Raw genomic sequence first — 19,947 nt, forward strand, 5'->3', positions numbered from 1 at the left:
GGGTCCATCATGTATATACACCACAGTATAGGTCAGCATACCATTACACATATCACATATGAACATCACTTGTTGCAATGTGAACCCAGCCATAGAACAGAGAATTTAAGCACAGTGCACATGTGCCTGTGCCATATGTGTTGTTTTTTTTAGTTATTCCTCATATATTTGTGACTTTTTATACACATCTGACATATTAAAAGTCATCTCCAAGTCCGGCAATGGTAGCCCGGACCAGTGAGACAAAACGGCATTAAGCTGCTGCAGTAAAGCCGTTTACTGTGACGGGATCAATGATGCATGCGGCTTTACGCCAATTACCTGCTGAACTCTTCATGCCCTTGTTGTTCTCTCAGCACACCTGAGCTACACACAGGGACCACCACCCAAGCTACCCAATCACCGGGGAGGCTGCCTGGTTATCCGGCAACAGCGCTAGCTCATCTGCCAGCTCTAAGTGTGACAGAGCAACTAACATGGATAGGGGTTTTGTAAGCAAAAATTCTCCAAAGTGTCACTTACGACACTACTAAATCCTCAAAAAACCTGATAAAACTTAACTTTTATTCAAGTCAGTAAAAGTGACGTTATAATATTGTATTAAAATCACCAATATTAACACTCTCGTCTACAGTGACTGGGATAAACTTTGGTGCTTATCATGCAGAGCGATATATTATCCTCGATCACAATTGGTAAGCACACTTCAAATACTACCCCTATATGTCCATGAATATATAGCCAAAGGCTGCCGTCCTCAGGCTGTTTAGTATTGGTAGTGTGCAACGATGAACTTTAAAATATGTGTCTATCCGTATGTTAAAGCTCACTGTTGCACACTGCCAATACTAAATAGCCCGAGGACTGCAGCCTTTGGCTATATATAGTATTTGGAGCGTGCATACCAATTGTGATAGAGGAAAATATCTCGCATTGTATGGATTAGAACCAAAGCTTATCCCAGTCACTGTAGGCGAGCGTGTCAATATTGCTGATTTTAATACAATATTAATTTATTACATCCCTTTTACTGACGTCTCCTGAAGTGCCTACATGCAGCACTTCTACTCTAAAAATGCCTTTAAGTAGAGATGTCATGGGGCTATGGGCATCAGACCTGGGGCTTTACAGCCCAGTTATGCTACCTGGCGAAAATCCAGTCAGAAAATATACAATGGTAAATTTACAAACAAAAGATAACCATACATACTAGCTTGTCTTCAGATTATATATATATATACTAGCTGAGTACCTGGCGTTGCCCATTTTTTCCTTCCTAATCCTTGTTGAGGAGGAAAATAAACAAAGGAGGAAGCTTTTGACTTCATATCCTGTCCTCATATCCCGACTTCCTATCCCGACCTCCTATCCCTTCCTCCTATCCCGTCCTCCTATCCCGTCCTCCTATCCCATCCTCCTATCTTGACCTCTTATCTCGACCTCCTATCCCGTCCTCCTATCTCGACCTCCTATCCCGACCTCCTATCCCGTCCTCCTATCTTGACCTCCTATCTCGACCTCCTATTCCGTCCTCCTATCTCGACCTCCTATCCTGACCTCCTATCCCGACCACCTATACCAACCACCTATGCTGACTTCCTATCCCGACCTCCTATCCCGTCCTTCTATCCCGTCCTCCTATCTCAACCTTCTATCCCGACCTCCTATCCCGTCCTCCTATCTCGACCTCCTATCCCGTTCTCCTATCTCGACCTTCTATCTTGACCTCCTATCCCAACCTCCTATCCTATCCTCCTTTCCCGACCTCCTATCCTGTCCTCATATCCTGTCCTCCTATCTCGACCTCCCATCTCGACCTCCTATCCCGACCCGTAATATGTGTACCAGATATTTAAATATCTCCAGCCGTACGGAAGTTATGTGAGAACATACATTTCCCATTGATTTGCATGGGACTTTAAACAAAAACCCCAATCCTCACAAATGGGGGTAGTTAATGGTTAAATTAACTATCCTATATATCAAGGGGACAAATAAGTAACATGTGACCAAGTATTATTGAAATATCTCCAGCCGTTTGGAAGTTATGCAGTAACATATATTTCCCAAAGACTTGTATTTGACTTTAAACAAAAACCCCGCCCCTGGCAAATGGGGGTGAGTAAGGGTTAAATCACCTATCCTATGTTTGTTGGTGATATATAAGTAACATGTGTGCCAAGTTTCATGTTAATATCTTTAGTCGTTTGGAAGTTTTTGTGGAACATACATACATACGCACATTGGGGGAGATTTATCAAAACCAGTGCAGAGGAAAAGTTGCTGTGTTGCCCATAGCAACCAATCAGATCGCTTCTTTCATTTTTTTAACCCCTTAAGGACTGAGCCCTTTTTCACCTTAAGGACTCGGCAATTTTTTGCAAATCTGACCACTGTCACTTTAAACATTAATAACTCTGGAATGCTTTTAGTTATCATTCTGATTCCGAGATTGTTTTTTCGTGACATATTCTACTTTAACATAGTGGTAAAATTTTGTGGTAACTTGCATCCTTTCTTGGTGAAAAATCCCAAAATTTGATGAAAAATTTGAAAATTTTGCATTTTTCTAACTTTGAAGCTCTCTGCTTGTAAGGAAAATGGATATTCCAAATAATTTTTTTTTTATTCACATATACAATATGTCTACTTTATGTTTGCATCATAACATTTATGAGTTTTTACTTTTGGAAGACACCAGAGGGCTTCAAAGTTCAGCAGCAATTTTCCAATTTTTCACAAAATTTTGGAACTCGCTTTTTTTCAGGGACCAGTTCAGATTTGAAGTGGATTTGAAGGGTCTTCATATTAGAAATACCCCCTAAATTACCCCATTATAAAAACTGCACCCCCCAAAGTATTCAAAATGACATTCAGTAAGCGTTTTAACTCTTTCACAGGAATAGCAGCAAAGTGAAGGAGAAAATTCACAATCTTCATTTTTTACACTCGCATGTTCTTGTAGACCCAATTTTTGAATTTTTGCAAGGGGTAAAAAGGAGAAATTTTTTACTTGTATTTGAAACCCAATTTCTCTCGAGTAAGGACATACCTCATATGTCTATATTAATTGTTCGGCGGGCGCAGTAGAGGGCTCAGAAGGGAAGGAGCGACAAATGGTTTTTGGGGGGCATGTCACCTTTAGGAAGCCCCTATGGTGCCAGAACAGCAAAAAAAACCACATGGCATACCATTTTGGAAACTAGACCCCTCGAGGAACATAACAAGGGGTAAAGTGAACCTTAATACCCCACAGGTGATTCACGACTTTTGCATATGTAAAAAAAAAATAATAATTTTTTACCTAAAATGCTTGGTTTCCCAAAAGTTTTACATTTTTAAAAAGGGTAATAGCAGAAAATACCCCCCAAAATTTGAAGTCCAATTTCTCCCGATTCAGAAAACACCCCATATGGGGCGCTCTACAGGTCTCAGAAGAGAAGGAGTCACATTTGGCTTTTTTGATGGAAATTTTGCTCTGGGGGCATGCCGCATTTAGGAAGCCCCTATGGTGCCAGGACAGCAAAAAAAAAACACATGGTATACCATTTTGGAAACTAGACCCCTCGGGGAACGTAACAAGGGGTAAAGTGAACCTTAATTCCCTACAGGTGTTTCACGACTTTTGCATATGTAAAAAAAAAATTATAATTTTTACCTAAAATGCTTGGTTTCCCAAAAAAATTTACATTTTTACAAAGGGTTAAAGCAGAAAATACCCCCAAAATTTGAAGCCCAATTTCTTCCGATTCAGAAAACACCCCATATGGGGGTGAAAAGTGCTCTGCTGGCGCACTACAGGTCTCAGAAGAGAAGGAGTCACATTTGGCTTTTTGAAAGCAAATTTTGCTCTGGGGGCATGCCGCATTTAGGAAGCCCCTATGGTGCCAGAACAGCAAAAAAAAAAAAACACATGGCATACCATTTTGGAAACTAGAGCCCTCGGGGAATGTAACAAGAGGTTAAGTGAACCTTAATACCCCACAGGCGTTTCACGACTATTGCATATGTAAAAAAAAAAAATGTTTTTTACCTAAAATGCTTCTTTTCCCAAAAATTTTACATTTTTAAAAAGGGTAAAAGCAGAAAATTCCCCCCATAATTTGTAACACAATTTCTCCCGAGTACGGCGATACCCCATATGTGACCCTAAACTGTTGCCTTGAAATACGACAGGGCTCCAAAGTGAGAGCGCCATGCGCATTTGAGGCCTAAATTAGGGATTGCATAGGGGTGGACATAGGGGTATTCTACGCCAGTGATTCCCAAACAGGGTGCCTCCAGCTGTTGTAAAACTCCCAGCATGCCTAGACAGTCAACAGCTATCTGGCAATACTGGGAGTAGTTGTTTTGCAACAGCTGGAGGCTCCGTTTTGGAAACCGTGGCGTACCAGACGTTTTTCATTTTTATTGGGGAGGGGGGCTGTGTATATGTAGTGTTTTTTACTTTTTATTTTATTTTTTGTGTTAGTGTAGTGTTTTTAGGGTACAGTCGCACGGGCGGGGGTTCACAGTAGTTTCTCGCTGGCAGTTTGAGCTGTTGCAGAAAATTTGCCACAGCTCAAACTTTCAGCCCGATACTTGCTGTAAACCTCCGTCCATGTACATTCACATTGAAGGGGGGGGGGGGGGGACATCCAGCTTTTGCAAAACTACAACTCCCAGCATGCGCTGACAGACTGTACAAGCTGAGACTTTTAGTTTTGCAACAGCTGTAGGCACACTGGTTATGTATCACTGAGTTTGTGACCTTACTCAGTGTTTCAAAACCAGTGTGCCTCCAGCTGTTGCAAAACTACAACTCCCAGCATGTATGGTGCATGGTGTAAGGTGACTGCTGGGAGTTTTAGTTTGCAACAGCAGGAGGCACACCGGTCGTGAAACACTGAGTTAGTTTAAAAAAAACTGAGTTTCACAACCAGTGTGCCTTCAGCTGTTGCAAAACTACAACTCTCAGCAGTCACCGACAGCCAAAGGGCATGCTGGGAGTTGTAGTCATGCAACCAGCAGATGCACCACTACAACTCCCAGCATGCACTTTAGCTGTTTGTGCAAGCTGGGAGTTGTAGTTATACAACAGCTGAAGGTACACTTTTCCATAGAAAAAATGTGCCTCCAGCTGTTGCAAAACCATAAGTCCCAGCATGCCCATAAGGGAATGCTGGGAGTTATGGTGGTCTGCCTCCTGCTGTTGCATAACTACAGCTCCCAGAATGCCCTTTTTGCATGCTGGGAGCTGTTGCTAAGCAACAGCAGGAGGCTGTCATTCACCTCCTGCTGCTGCTCAGGGAACAGGTCAGTACCGCCGCCGCCGTCGCTCCTGGGGCCCCGATCCCAACAGCGACGCCGGGGATCGGGGTCCCCAGCACCTGGGGTCGTCTTCCCGCACCCGCTCACGTCCTCCGGAAGAGGGGCGGAGCGGGTGTGGGAGTGACACCCGCAGCAGGCGCCCTGATTGGTCGGCCGGTAATCCGGCCGACGAATCAGGGCGATCGTGAGGTGGCACCAGTGCCACCTCACCCCTGCTGGCTCTGGCTGTTCGGGGCCGTCAGAGACGGCCCCGATCAGCCAGTAATTCCGGGTCACCGGGTCACTGGAGACCCGATTGACCCGGAATCGCCGCAGATCGCTGGACTGAATTGTCCAGCGATCTGCGGCTATCGCCGACATGGGGGGGCATAATGACCCCCCTGGGCGATATGCCGGGATGCCTGCTGAATGATTTCAGCAGGCATCCGGCTTCGGTCCCCAACCGGCTAGCGGTGGGGACCGGAATTCCCACGGGCGTATGGATACGCCCTGCGTCCTTAAGGACTCGGAATGCAGGGCGTATCCATACGCCCTGCATCCTTAAGAGGTTAAAAGGCCTGTGAAAAATGAAAGAAGCGATCTGATTGGTTCCACTTTCCCTACATTTTGCTTTTTTTTTTTTACACATGCTCTGATCTGCCTGGTTTTCCTCAGCTCAAATCCACTACATTTTATGTGGAAACCTTAGTAAATATGTTGTTTTTTTGTGAAAATGTCAGGACCACGCCCCCCCTTTTCTTAGCAAAATGGAGAGTTAGTTGGTTTTTTTTTCAACTCTGGCGCAATTTCTGGCGCAACATCTGGTGCAGACAGAATTTCTGGCGCAATGCGACAGAATCTGGCCACAACCCAACAAAACATGTCTGGTTTGCAATAGAAAATGAGGGCCATTGAGTTTTATATATAGATATATATATATATATATATATATATATATATATATATGATCAATAACTATTGTTTTTATGAGTCAAGAGTGGGTTTATGTGTAGGGAAATTCACCAGCATATTATAAGATCCCAGTGAGTCAATAGGCTGAACTAAAACTAAAAACAACAGAAACATCATAACTTCCGATCAATGTATTGCAGATGAGATATGGTTATCATCAGGCATATAGAACAAAAAAAAGGTTCAGCACTCGTTGGTTCGGAGTAAAACTCTTTGTTTATTTAGTACAAAATATAAAATCCATAAATCCAGCGGTGAAGTGCATAAACATGGAGATGGAAAAATATACTTGTAGCAAGCATCAAACCTACATGTTTCAAGCCTGCATACAGGTCTTAATCATAGTCTTTTAGTAGGTAGAGGTGGGTGATTTAAAGGGGTTCTCCCGTGGAAAACTTTTTTTTTTAAATCAACTGGTACCAGAAAGTTAAACAGATTTGTAAATCACTTCTGTTAAAAAATCTTAAAGGGATTATCCAGGAAAAACCTTTTTTTATATATATCAACTGGCTCCAGAAAGTTAAACAGATTTGTAAATTACTTCTATTAAAAAATCTTAATCCTTCCAATAGTTATTAGCTTCTGAAGTTTTCTGTCTAACTGCTCTATGATGATGTCACGTCCCGGGAGCTGTGCATGATGGGAGAATATCCCCATAGGAGCTGCACAGCTCCCGGGACGTGAGTCATCAGAGAGCAGTTAGACAGAAAACAACAACTCAACTTCAGAAGCTAATAACTATTGGAAGGATTAAGATTTTTTAATAGAAGTAATTTACAAATCTGTTTAACTTTCCAGAGCCAGTTGATATACAAAAAAAACTTTTTGCCTGGAATACCCTTTTAATCCTTCCAGTACTTTTTAGGGGCTGTATACTAAAGAGAAATACAAAAAAGAAATGCATTTCCTGTGATGTCCTGACCACAGTGCTCTCTGCTGACCTCTGCTGTCCGTTTTAGAAACTGTCCAGAGCAGCATATGTTTGCTATGGGGATTTTCTCCTGTTCTGGACAGTTCCTAAAATGGACAGCAGAGGTCAGCAGAGAGCACTGTGGTCAGGACATCACAGGAAATTCATTTCTTTTTTTGTATTTGTCTTTAGTATACAGCCCCTAAAAAGTACTGGAAGGATTAAGATTTTTTAATAGAAGTGATCATGCTTGGCGCTGATTCCTGGAATTTTAAATGTTTGTCTCTCCATGTCGATGATTTTACGTGGTTCCAATAAAGGTGAAGTTTCATAAACGCTGGCATTTACCTGCTTTTTTCGTATCCTTGGAGGACTTCATTGCCGTGCGGTGGCCGGGTGAGCTGACTACTCTTCTACTTTGCTCTATTGCCTTGAGTGTTCCTCACACTGGTTGTGCTCCCGGTTCACATGTCCTCTCCAACGGAAACCGGTGCCCCGGTCCCGATTATGGAAGAGGGGTTACTTCTCCTAAAGGACGTTGATAATCGCATTGAACGCTGCGATGCAGCATTGGAAATATTCGACATGGATCGAGCTTCACATGATATACAGTTGAAAATGCACTTATATTCCTTGGAAAAGCTACTGGTCAAGGAGACCAAATTGTGGTGGGAGGTTACTTCTATGGAGACGTATCTATCTAAGGGCCTCATTCCTCGAGGCTTACGTCTAAAAAAAATCCCCACCATCAATATAAAGGAGGAACATCAAACAATGTGGAATGACGCTCTGAGTGAATGTTCTGCTAAATTGATCAACGTCCTGGTCTTATCCCAAAAGGAATCACTTGTGCAAGTGAAATTGGACATAAAGAAAACACAGGACTTTCTTTCTCCGCATGCTGGTACCACTCTGTTGTGTGAACATGACTCTAAACTAAAACAAAATATAGTGAATCTCGAGCAAATCATTAAGGAAACTAAGAAAAGTACATTTCAAAGGGACTTGCATGATCATCAGTCGAATAAAGTTTACGCTTGGGGAGCCTGGGATAAGTTCCTTCCATCTCGTTCTATCTTGAAAAAAGGTGATAAACCCGGTTATCATCACAAGAGATATCATCCTAGAAACCAACGGGTTACCTTCAGTTCGGCAGAATCGGAGGCTTCCGATACACAATCCGATGCTTCAGATTTTACGGCTTCAGATGATCGTCCTGTCTCTAATTTAAGTGGCTCCACCAATGATTCTAAAAGATCAAAAAACGCAGGCGGAGGGGGGGCCGCAAACATAAATCCAAGAAGGTCCGCCAGAGAGTTCAAGAAACGTCACAAGTAAGCCAAAATCTGGATGTGATTGTTTTGTCTCCACTAACTTTTACTTCCTCGCATCTTTCTGTTTTGGCTAAAGGACTGGGCTTCTCACCATCTACCCACTTTAACGTATTTAATACTATCTTGGACATTAACAAATTTGTCAGAACTTTGACTTTGAAAAAGCATTTCGATATTGTGGACTCTGTTGAATCTAATCCAGTTCCATTGTCTAGTGAATTTTCTACGGCAACACATGTGTCTCCTAACAATAATTTTTCTTCCTTCCATGATCAAAATGCGTTTTGTGACCTATTGTCATTGGATTTTGAGACACGGCGACATGTGACCTCTGTGTCCACCTCACCGTCTTTCAAAATTAAAAATCCTGAATTTTATCCGGTTGGCTCTAGGAGTCCTTATATGGACACCTTTCAAGATATGGTCATGAAAGAGTTAGTTGAACTTAAACGTTCAAGCACAAGACCAAGAGCCAATAATCTATCAAAATCCGAAAGAACTGCTCTTAAGGATTTGAGAGATAATAACAATTGGGTTATTCGATCAGCTGACAAGGGGGGGGGGCTGTTATATGTCTGGATGTTGATCTTTATTGTATGCTTAATAAGCGCATTTTAAATGATGAGGTCACATATACACCTATTACATATAATCCCACCACTTCGTTTTCTTCTAAATTGGAATCGTTACTTAGATATGGTTTATCTTTAGGGGTACTATCACAAAAAGAGTTTGATTACATATGGGTTTCTAATCCCATTACTCCAATATTTCACTCTTTACCGAAGATTCATAAGGGCCAATTCCCGCCCCCTATGAGACCCATAGTGGCGGGCATTGTTTCCCTTAATGAACCCCTTTGCGAATGGGTAGACTCACTTCTCCAACCCCTTGTCTCTATGTGTACAAGCCACATTAAAGATTCCCAACGTTTACTTTCGATAATGAATCAAATTGAATGGCATACTTCTTATTCGTGGCTTACTATGAACATGGAATCTTTGTATTCTTCCCTCCCTCATTCACTTTCTCTTCGAGCAGTGTCGGATATTATTTACAATTTTTCTACTTATAGTGAGGATCTGTGCCAGTTTGTTCTTGAGGCGTTAAATTATATATTAACTCATAATTTTTTCAAATTTCAGGATCAGTATTATGTTCAGAGGACCGGTGCCTCAATGGGGGCTAAATCCTCCCCTTCAGTGGCAAATATTTTTGTTCACTGGTGGGAGATGCAATATATATTTTCTGACATCAACCCCTTCTTTTCCAACATTGTTTGGTACGGAAGATACGTTGACGATGTCATCATAATTTGGTCGTCCTCAGAACATAATGCTTCCTGTTTTGTTGACTATGTTAACAATAACCCTCATAATTTATTTTTCACATCAACTTGGCACAGATCCGTCACTCCATTTTTGGATATTTTACTTGACAGCAGACAGGGACGTGTTCACACTTCCACATACAGAAAATCGACTGCAGGTAACACCATTCTACGCGCAGAGTCATGCCACCCAAAACACACGGTTTTAGCCGTTCCCGTGAGTGAGCTGACTCGTGCTCGCAGAAATAGTTCCACAGACGAATCTTTTCAAATTGAATCGGATAATATTTTTCATCGTTTGGGTCAGAGAGGTTACCAGACCTGGTGTCTGAACAGAGCCTAACGGAAAGTTTTAGAAAAATCTAGAGACAGTCTTCTCACACCAAAACCTTATCAAATATTTTCGAATACGGTATTGAAGCCTACCTTTACTACCACTTACAGTCTAGAATTTAATAGTATTAAATCTATTATTAATAAATTTCTACCTATTTTATGTCAGGATACCATCCTTAACAAATATTTAAAAATTTGCATTAATTTTTCGAGCAGACGGGCCCCTAATTTAGGTAATCTTTTATCTCCGAGTGCTCTGCCACTTGTCTCTGCTGTTGGTTCTCGTTCATGGATTAAAACAAATGGGTTTTTTAAATGCAGTTTACCTAGATGCGTTGTGTGTGTACATGCTGCTAAAATCTCTACGATTTCAATTCCTGATTCGAATTCTGTACCGATTAAAGAATTTATTAATTGTGAATCTACTCACGTCATTTACAAAATAGATTGTAATAGCTGCAATGTATCTTATATCGGCAGTACAAAAAGAACCTTGAAAAAACGCATCCAAGAACATCTTAGAGCCATTGGCAGCAGTTCTTACACTAACGCATCAAATGTCTCCAAACATTTAAAAAATGTCCATGATGGCAATGTAGCTTATTTTTCGTTCTCGGGTATCGAAATAATTCGTTCACATGACAGAGGTGGAGAACGCATCAAATCATTACGTAATAGGGAAATCTTTTGGATTTACTCCTTACGTACATTTCAACCACATGGGTTGAATTTAAAATCAGACGTCATTCTTCATTATTAGTTTTAGGTTGCTATTAGATATTTCACACACATTATTGTTTCACTATTTATTGGTGTTTTTTTGCAACTTTTTTTTTTTCCTCCCAATGTATATTGTGTGTCTCTTTAATAATATACAGGTTTCATATATATAGTTTGCACTCAGTTTATAACTATGTTATAGGTTCTTAATAATTTTTGATTTTATACCTGTTACGTTTAGCAGAGGGGCGCCTCAACTTTTGGAACGGACAGGGTTAATCCCTGTCATGGGATAGATGTTTTACTCACCTGTTCCATTAGAAGGCTGGGATATATTCCCCCACCCCTCTGCTTCCCACCATGCATCTGATGAAAGGTCACATGACCTGAAACGCGTCATGCTTGGCGCTGATTCCTGGAATTTTAAATGTTTGTCTCTCCATGTCGATGATTTACGTGGTTCCAATAAAGGTGAAGTTTCATAATCGCTGGCATTTACCTGCTTTTTTTGATTTACAGATCTGTTTAACTTTCTGGCACCAGTTGATTTAAAAAAAAAAAAAAAAAAAGGTTTCCACGGGATTACCCCTTTAAATACCTATGATTAACACCCTCCCTCACCTGCAGACTAAAGACAATGTTCACACATGACCTTAATGAAATTAAAAACAATATCCAACTTGCGAAGAAAATACACCTGCACAAGTATCCTACTAAATAGATATACAAATCATCATTATTGCACACTCTTGATATTAATAACAATAGAGCCAGCACTCTAGCCAAGATCTTAAAGGGGTACTCCGGTGGAAAACTTTTTTTTTTTTTTTAAATCAACTGGTGGCAGGAAGGTAAACAGATTTGTAAATTACTTCTATTAAAAAATCTTAATCCTTCCAGTACTTATTAGCTGCTGAATACTACAGAGGAAATTCTTTTCTTTTTGGAACCCAGAGCTCTCTGCTGAATCACGAGCACAGTGCTCTCTGCTGACATCTCTGTCCATTTTAAGAACTGTCCAGAGCAGAAGAAAATCCCCATAGCAAACATATGCTGCTCTGGACAGTTCCTAAAATGGACAGAGATGTCAGCAGAGAGCACTGTGCTCGTGATTCAGCAGAGAGCTCTGTGTTCCAAAAAGAAAATAAATTTCATAAATTCCTCTGTAGTATTCAGCAGCTAATAAGTACTGGAAAGATTAAGATTTTTTAATAGCAGTAATTTACAAATCTGACGTATAATATAATCACTCCTCAAAGATCTTGAGGAGTGATTATATTATACTTCACCGTGATTATATTATACTTCACTTTGATATTATTTTGGCCGGTGGGTTCCGGTACTTAATCACACTATCCTCACATTTTTGGTTGTGAGCTGCACAATTTTTTTTTGTAATTTACAAATCTGTATAACTTTCTGGTACCCTTTTAATATCAACATTCAAAAGGGAAATAGGTCTATAAGAATTAGGCAGCAATGGGTCCCTTCCAGGCTTGGGGAGCACTGCAATCAACGCCTCCCTCATAGAGTCTGGAAGAGCATCTGCAGCATCTATCGAGTGAAACAATTTAAGGAGTATAGGGGCCAGTCGCTCCTCATTCATCCTATACCAATCACCTATCATCCCATCTAAACCGGGGGTCTTCCTATGAGGAAGATCACATATATGGCCTGTTCCACCTCTTCAACTGTAAAGGGGGCATCTAACGCCTCCGCCTGAGTGCGACTAAGCATGGGAAGGGATAAGTCACTTAAGAAAAATAGAATTTCCCCTTGACAGGGCATAAAAGAGGAAGCATGCAAAAAGGAGTAAAAGTCCCTAAAAACAGAGTTAATCAACTGGGGGTCAACCACCACAGCACCATCACTGCCCTTAATACAAGGGATAGAGGCAGCAGGGTGACTAGCCCTTGCTAAATACAGTGATCCCTCAACTTACAATGGCCTCAACATACAATCGTTTCAACATACAATGGTCTTTTCTGGACCATTGTAACTTGAAACCAGACTCAACATACAATGTACGGACCCAGTTGATATATATAAAAAAGTTTTTTTCCCGGAATACCCCTTTAAATAACAAATGATCTATATTTTCATCAACATCTTTTAAAGATTGAACATGTAGACACATTAAATTATAATTTACAATTTGATCCTGTACTGACAGATATAAATTATTATTGTCTTGTCTAAATTCCAACAACTGATCTGATATGCCTGGTTCATGTTCACACTTGTTTCTTAACCGTTAGTGATCTGGCAAGCAATTTACATCTTTAACAGTCTCAAAAATTAAATAAAATTTCTTAGAAGGAACAAAAGATAATCCCTGCTACAACTTAATTTAATCTGCAGTTCTAATATAAGAAGACAGATTAATGACATTAAGACTAGTGTTGCTCGCGAATATTTGCAATGCAAATTTTATTCGCGAATATCGCATATTCGCAAATTCGTGAATATTCGCGAATATAGCACTATATATTCGTAATTACGAATATTTGTTTTTCACAGTACACATCACAGTGATCACCCCTCTCTGCTTCCAGCTTGTGTGGTGTAAAGAAGGCTCTAATACTACTGTGTGAGACTGGTGTGCGATTTTTCGCATATGCGAATTTTAGCTTATGCTAATTTTTGTATATGCTAATTTTTCGCATACGCAAATTTTCGCATATGCAAAAATAAACCGCGAATATTACGAATATGCGAATTTAGCGAATATATGACGAATATTCGTCCATATGTTTGTGAAATATCGCAAATTCGAATATGGCCTATGCCGCTCAACACTAATTATGATCACCATCATAATTCATTACTGTTTTGGGATCTTGCAGTTCCGCTGGGGATATCTTTTTATCTTATATTTTCTTCCTGCCCGTCTTGTGCGTTTTTTGGAGCATATTTCTTCAGGCATATGTTTAAAGAGTACCTATCATCAACTAAACTTTCCCTAATCCCCCTCCCCATCTGTCCCTGACTCTAACTATCTCTATCCCTGTTTATTCCTCTATCTTTGGTAGCTCAGTTTTGAGCTGTGTACGAGGGGAGGAAGTAAGTGGTTGTGGCATGGCAGGCGCGATGTCATCTGATGCCTGCCAAGGCCGACTTCCGCCCTTCTTCCTGCATGCTGCGCTCCCTCTCAGGAGTGCTCATACAGGCTGAGTACAGGGCAGGGACGGCAGCCTCCGAGTCTCCTCCTCTCTGTTTGGCTATACATGTGCCATACAGAGAGGAGGAACGTTGGAGTACAGAGCTGCCGTGCCCTGCAGGGATACGCGCACAGAGCTCACTCCCACCTGTCTGATTGACAGGCGGGGAGCTGCGCTTAGTATGCGATGTCGGACTCAGCAGCCAGGCTGGTGTGAGTCTGAAATAACTGAAACAGGGACTCCTAGGGAGACCCCTAGTGGCCAAAATTTCAAAAATAAAAAACACATGAAAGGAAATTTTTTTTTTTTATAGAATCCAATTACAAATTCTCCAGCCCAATCTATATATATTAAACTATAAAATATATAAAAAAAAACTTTTAATAAGAGGTACTCTTTAATCTCATTCATCCATTTACCAGGTTTTGTGGATCACAACTTCCTCCCCGAATCCATGCTTCTTCCAATGTGATGACCGTGATCATGAGATCTGATTCTTCAGTAGAAATGGATGGAATTTCAGTGCAGTTCTGGGCCACACAGACCTTATCAGGTAACAGGAACTTTAACAGAATGTAAAACTTTTAACAATTCGAAGCATTACTCAGTTTATATAAAATGCTGATAATGTACTTGAGCGTGACAAAATACTGTCAGGCCAATAAAAAAGGTATTAAAAGATTCTGCAACATTTAATTTAAATATTAGGTTGTTGTTAAATAATGATGCAGAAAAAAATGAATCAGGCATCATGCTGAGGGTTTATTTAAGATACCTATCCTATAGATTCTAAATATGACCACCATGTGTACGGTCATGCATACTCCCAAAATCTGCATAGTATAACCAATTCACAGTATGCTCCATCACATGCTACACTCATGGCCGTAAATGTTGGCACGCCTTAAATTTTTCAAGAAAATGAAGTATTTCTAACAGAAAAGGATTGCAGTAACACATGTTTTGCTATAAACATGTTTATTCCCTTTGTGTGCATTGGAACTAAATCAAAAAAGGGAGTAAAAAAGTAAATCGGACATAATGTCACACCAAACTCCAAAAATGGGCTTGACAAAATTATTGGCACCCTTAACTTAATATTTGGTTGCACACCCTCTGGAAAAAATAACTAAAATCAGTCACTTCCTATAACCATCAATAAGCTTCTTACACCTCTCAGCCGGAATGTTGGACCACTCTTCATTTGCAAAATGCTCCAGGTCTCTCTTATTGGAAGGGCACCTTTTCCCAACAGCAATTTTAAGATCTCTCCATAGGTGTTCAATGGGATTTAGATCTATACTCATTGCTGGCCACTTCAGAACTCTCCAGTGCTTTGTTGCCATCTATTTCTAGGTGCTTTTTGACACGTTTGGGGTCATTGTCCTGCTGAAAGACCCAAGATCTTAGATGCAAATTTGGCTTTCCGACACTGGGCTGTACAGTGCGACCCAAAATCCATTGGTAATCCTCAGATTTCATGATGCCTTGCACACATTCAAGGCACCCAGTGCCAGAGGCAGCAAAACAATCCCAAAACATAATTGAACCTCCACCATATTTCACTGTAGGTACTGTGTTCTTTTCTTTGTAGGTCTCATTCCGTTTTTAGCAAACAGTAGAATGATGTGCTTTACCAAAAAGCTCTATCTTGGTGTCATCTGTCCACAAGATGTTTTCCCAAGAAGGATTTTGGCTTACTCAAGTTCATTTTGGCAAAATGTAGTCTTGCCTTTTTATGTCTTTGTGTCATCAGTTGGGTCCTCCTGGGTCTCCTGCCATAGCGTTTCATTTCATTTAAATGTTGACAGATAGTTTGTGCTGACACTGATGCTCCCTGAGCCTGCAGGACAGCTTGAATATCTTTGGAACTTGTTTGGGGCTGCATTCATCCGGACTATCCTGCGTTGACACCTTTCATCATTTTTTCCCCTCCGTCCATGCCCAGGGAGATTAGCTACGGTGCCATGAGTTGCAAACTTCTTGATAATGTTGCGCACTGTGGACAAAGGAAAATCTAGATCTCTGGAGATGGACTTGTAACTTTGAGATTGTTGATATTTTTCCACAATTTTTGTTCTCAATTTTTGTTCTCTTCTCCTCTTTCTGTGGTCCATGCTTAATGTGGCACACACAGACACACAATGCAAAGACTAAGTGAACTTCTCTCCTTTTAATCTGCTTTCAGGTGGGATTTTTATATTGCCCACACCTGTTACTTGCCCAATGTGAGTTTAAAGGAGCATCACATGCTTGAAACAATTTATATTTATCCACAATTTTGTAAAGGTGCCAATAATTATGTCCAGACCATTTTTGGAGTTTGGTGTAACATTATGTCCAATTTGCTTTTTTTCCCTCCCTTTTTTGGTTTAGTTCCAATACACACAAAGGGAATAAACATGTGTAGAGCAAAACATGTGTTACTGCAATCCTTTTCTGTGAGAAATACTTCATTTTCTTGAAAAATGTCAGGGGTGCCAACATTTACGGCCATAACTGTATATTTGAAATCAGGTTTTCTTTAAAACAACACAGCAGAGAACAGTACTGGCCATAAACTTTTATTTTGCACATCATACTGGATCCTAAAATTAAAAATACCTTGTAAAGCTAGCAAAGCCACAGGAAAGAAAACAGTGGAGAAAAGAACCATTATCACATCAGCTTTATATCTACAGTAGTTCACATTTTTACAATTTGGTTAGTTATTGTTACATTTGGTTTAGTCAACCCAAGAGATGGCCTTCTTTATGAAAAATTATAATGGTAAAGATTGAAACTGTGACACTGGGCGTTTGCATCGTTTTTGTCTTTTTATGCATCCATACCTAGTCTTCTTCAGTAACAAAAATAGCTACAAAAATGTAATCAGTACTGTTTGATGTGAACAAGTCTTTATATGTAATAATTTATCTTTAAAACGTTATATAACTTCTTTTCGAAGGTGTTTCTTTAACTGAGGGGAAAAACTCCCTAGAAGGAGTGGTTGAAATAGAGTACCAAGGAATACGAGGAAACATATGTGCCAAGCAGTGGACCAACAATGAAGCCCAAGTAGTTTGCCGTCAACTTGGTTTCACTGGCCCTGCAATTGCTACCAGGTACTGTAAATACTTACATTATTATCACGCATTTGAAAGAAGGTATAAAATATAACACCTATCATATGTTTATGTTACAATAATTTTTATATGGCTTATACATTAGTAATACCCAGCTTTAAATAGTATGAGGCTTGTACAAATATACTGCTTATTTTCCTAATGTGATGTATGGTATATCCTCATGTAGAATGGACCTCAGGAATGAGTCAGGAGATGTTTATAACCAAGTCTGTGGTTTTCTGAGTAAAATTAATGGTGGCCTATCCACAGGATCAGGCACCCTGCACTCCCACCAGTCAGATGTTCTTCACAGCTCCAGCACTGGAAGTAAACAATATATAGGAGCCAGAAGCCTAGGCTTCATAAATTATGGATGTGATTGCATCGATTTACTGCAGCACTGTTCCCATGAACTGCCCTATTTAAAGGGGCAGTTATTGGTCAAATTGTTAGTTTTACATCTTTCCATGTAATAGAAGATGTGATTCTTACGAATTATGAAAGCAGAAGGCGGCTATCATTCCTGCAGCTCTCCCCACACAATACTCAAACCTTATATGAAAGTGTACCTGTTGTCAACAAAAACTTTTTATATAATGTAGATAATACCATTATATGTATATTTGCAATATACATTGGTTAAAAAATGTGTATATTTTTGGGTGAAAAAGTGCTATCCCTGCAGCTATTGTCTGTGTGTCTCTATTAGGAGTCCAAACACAGGAAGTGAGGGCAGGACAAGTAAGGCTCTGTGCAGGCTTCTGGCTTGTCAATCATCTTGATGTGTGAGCCGGTAGCATGTCACAGAGTCCTGCTTGTCCTCAGTGCACAGAGCCCCGCTTGTCCTCAGTGTACAGAGCCCCGCTTGTCCTCAGTGCACAGAGCCCTGCTTGTCCACCCTCACTTCCTGTATTTGGACTCCTCATAGAGATACACATGCAATAGCTGCAGGGACAACATTTTTTTTTTTTTTTAACCAATGTATATTACAAATATACATATAATGGTATTATCTACATGATATAAAACGTTTTTGTTGATGACAGGTACACTTTATGGCTCTTAGGAGAAAACATGTTGGGCCTTGTAATAGCGCTCCAACACTGTAATAACAACTTTTAATAAAAAGTCCTACTGAATGTATTAAACTAACCACTAAATGTAGGTTACCATAGAATTATGTGGTGACTTCTGATATCTCTAGAATTTATAGTAGATGGTATATCACCATATTCACTGTAAGTTACAAAGAGGAAGTTCATTGAGGCTAGATTTCCACTCAGGTTCTTCTGTGGCATTTTTTGGGAAAACTGCTACTGCAGTTTTTGAGCAAAGGTCAGAAGTGGATTCAGCAGGAGGGAGAAATGAAAGTCTTTCCATTATATTTCCCATTCCTTTTGAATACACTTCTGACTTTGGCCCAGAAACTGCAGTGCAGTTTTCCAAAAAACACCACAAAAGACCTTTGTGGAAACCTAGCCTTACAATATTTAATTTTTTTTAGGAAGTGAAAGTTTTATTATACCTAGGGTCTCTATGCATCTAGGATTAGGATAAATATATAAGGACAACACCCTGGGGTAAAGACAACTGGGTAGATTTATATATCTATGTAGAGATGTACCCCCAGGATAAGTATGTGGGCCATTATATTGTGAACACCAAAACTAAATGCAAAACAAGGAAGAACCAACGGAGTCACCTATGCAAACAAGTACAGTGTCCAATGGACACAAATTGGACACAAATGACAGCGACAATACAAGTGAGGTAAAAAAACATTTTTAAAAAGAGGAATGCAGCAAATAAAGGGGATATCACCGGTTCCGCCCACTAAAATGGGTACATGCTCCTTAATTATGTAGATAACATGTGGCTTGTATCTAAAGGCAACCAAAGACAATAGTCAGGTTGCAATATATATTCATAGCAGCAATGGTAACACACCTCACAATGAGGTAAAAAGGTGCTACAAAAGACAAAGTGTCATGTGCATAGACATACAGTGATAAGAACAAATGCTAGATACAAAAAACCATGAAAATATTACCAAATAAGAGCAGCAAGTGGGCAGACAGTCTGGGAGTGGGACGAATGTGACGTACCGAAACGTACGTTGGAGTGGTGCTATCCCGGTGTCTGCCCACTTGCTGCTCTTATTTGGTAATATTTTCATGTTTTTTTGTATCTAGCATTTGTTCTTATCACTGTATGTCTATGCACATGACACTTTGTCTTTTGTAGCACCTTTTTACCTCATTGTGAGGTGTGTTGCCATTGCTGCTATGAATATATAGGTGCAATACATATATTATACATTGTGTATGTTTACATATTGCAACCTGACTATTGTCTTTGGTTGCCTTTACATACAACCCACATGTTATCTACATAATTAAGGAGCATGTACCCATTTTAGTGGGCGGAACCGGTGATATCATCTTTATTTGCTGTATTCCTCTTTTTTAAAATGTTTTTTACCTCACTTGTATTGTCGCTGTCATTTCAATAAAATTTGTGTCCATTGGACACTGTACTTGTTTGCATAAGTGACTCAGTTGTTTTTTTCAATTGGCTTCAATGCCCTTGCTGATGGAAGGAGGTTTTCACTCAAAATCTCACAATACATGGCCCCAATCATTCTTTCCTTTACATGGATCAGTCTTCCTGGTCTCTTTGCAGAAAAACAGCCCCAAAGCATGATGTTTCTATCCCTATGCTTCACAGTAGGTATGGTGTTCTTTGGATGCAACTCAGCATTCTTTCTCCTCCAAACACAACGAGTTGA

General features: G+C 40.1%; 1 protein-coding gene across 3 annotated transcripts in view; it reads left to right on the forward strand.

The window, feature by feature from the left end:
- LOC130273681 (uncharacterized) overlaps window positions 1–19,947 on the forward strand; it is an 84,470-nt gene that overhangs the window by 33,789 nt on the left and 30,734 nt on the right. For all 3 annotated transcript variants that reach the window (XM_056520889.1, XM_056520887.1, XM_056520888.1), the window contains exons 4-5: window positions 14,475–14,605; window positions 17,000–17,156. In XM_056520889.1, coding sequence (XP_056376864.1) covers window positions 14,475–14,605; window positions 17,000–17,156 — 288 coding nt within the window. The remainder of the gene's footprint in view (window positions 1–14,474; window positions 14,606–16,999; window positions 17,157–19,947) is intronic.

Source organism: Hyla sarda, chromosome 5, assembly GCF_029499605.1.
Source record: "Hyla sarda isolate aHylSar1 chromosome 5, aHylSar1.hap1, whole genome shotgun sequence".
Taxonomy (NCBI): Eukaryota; Metazoa; Chordata; class Amphibia; order Anura; family Hylidae; genus Hyla; species Hyla sarda.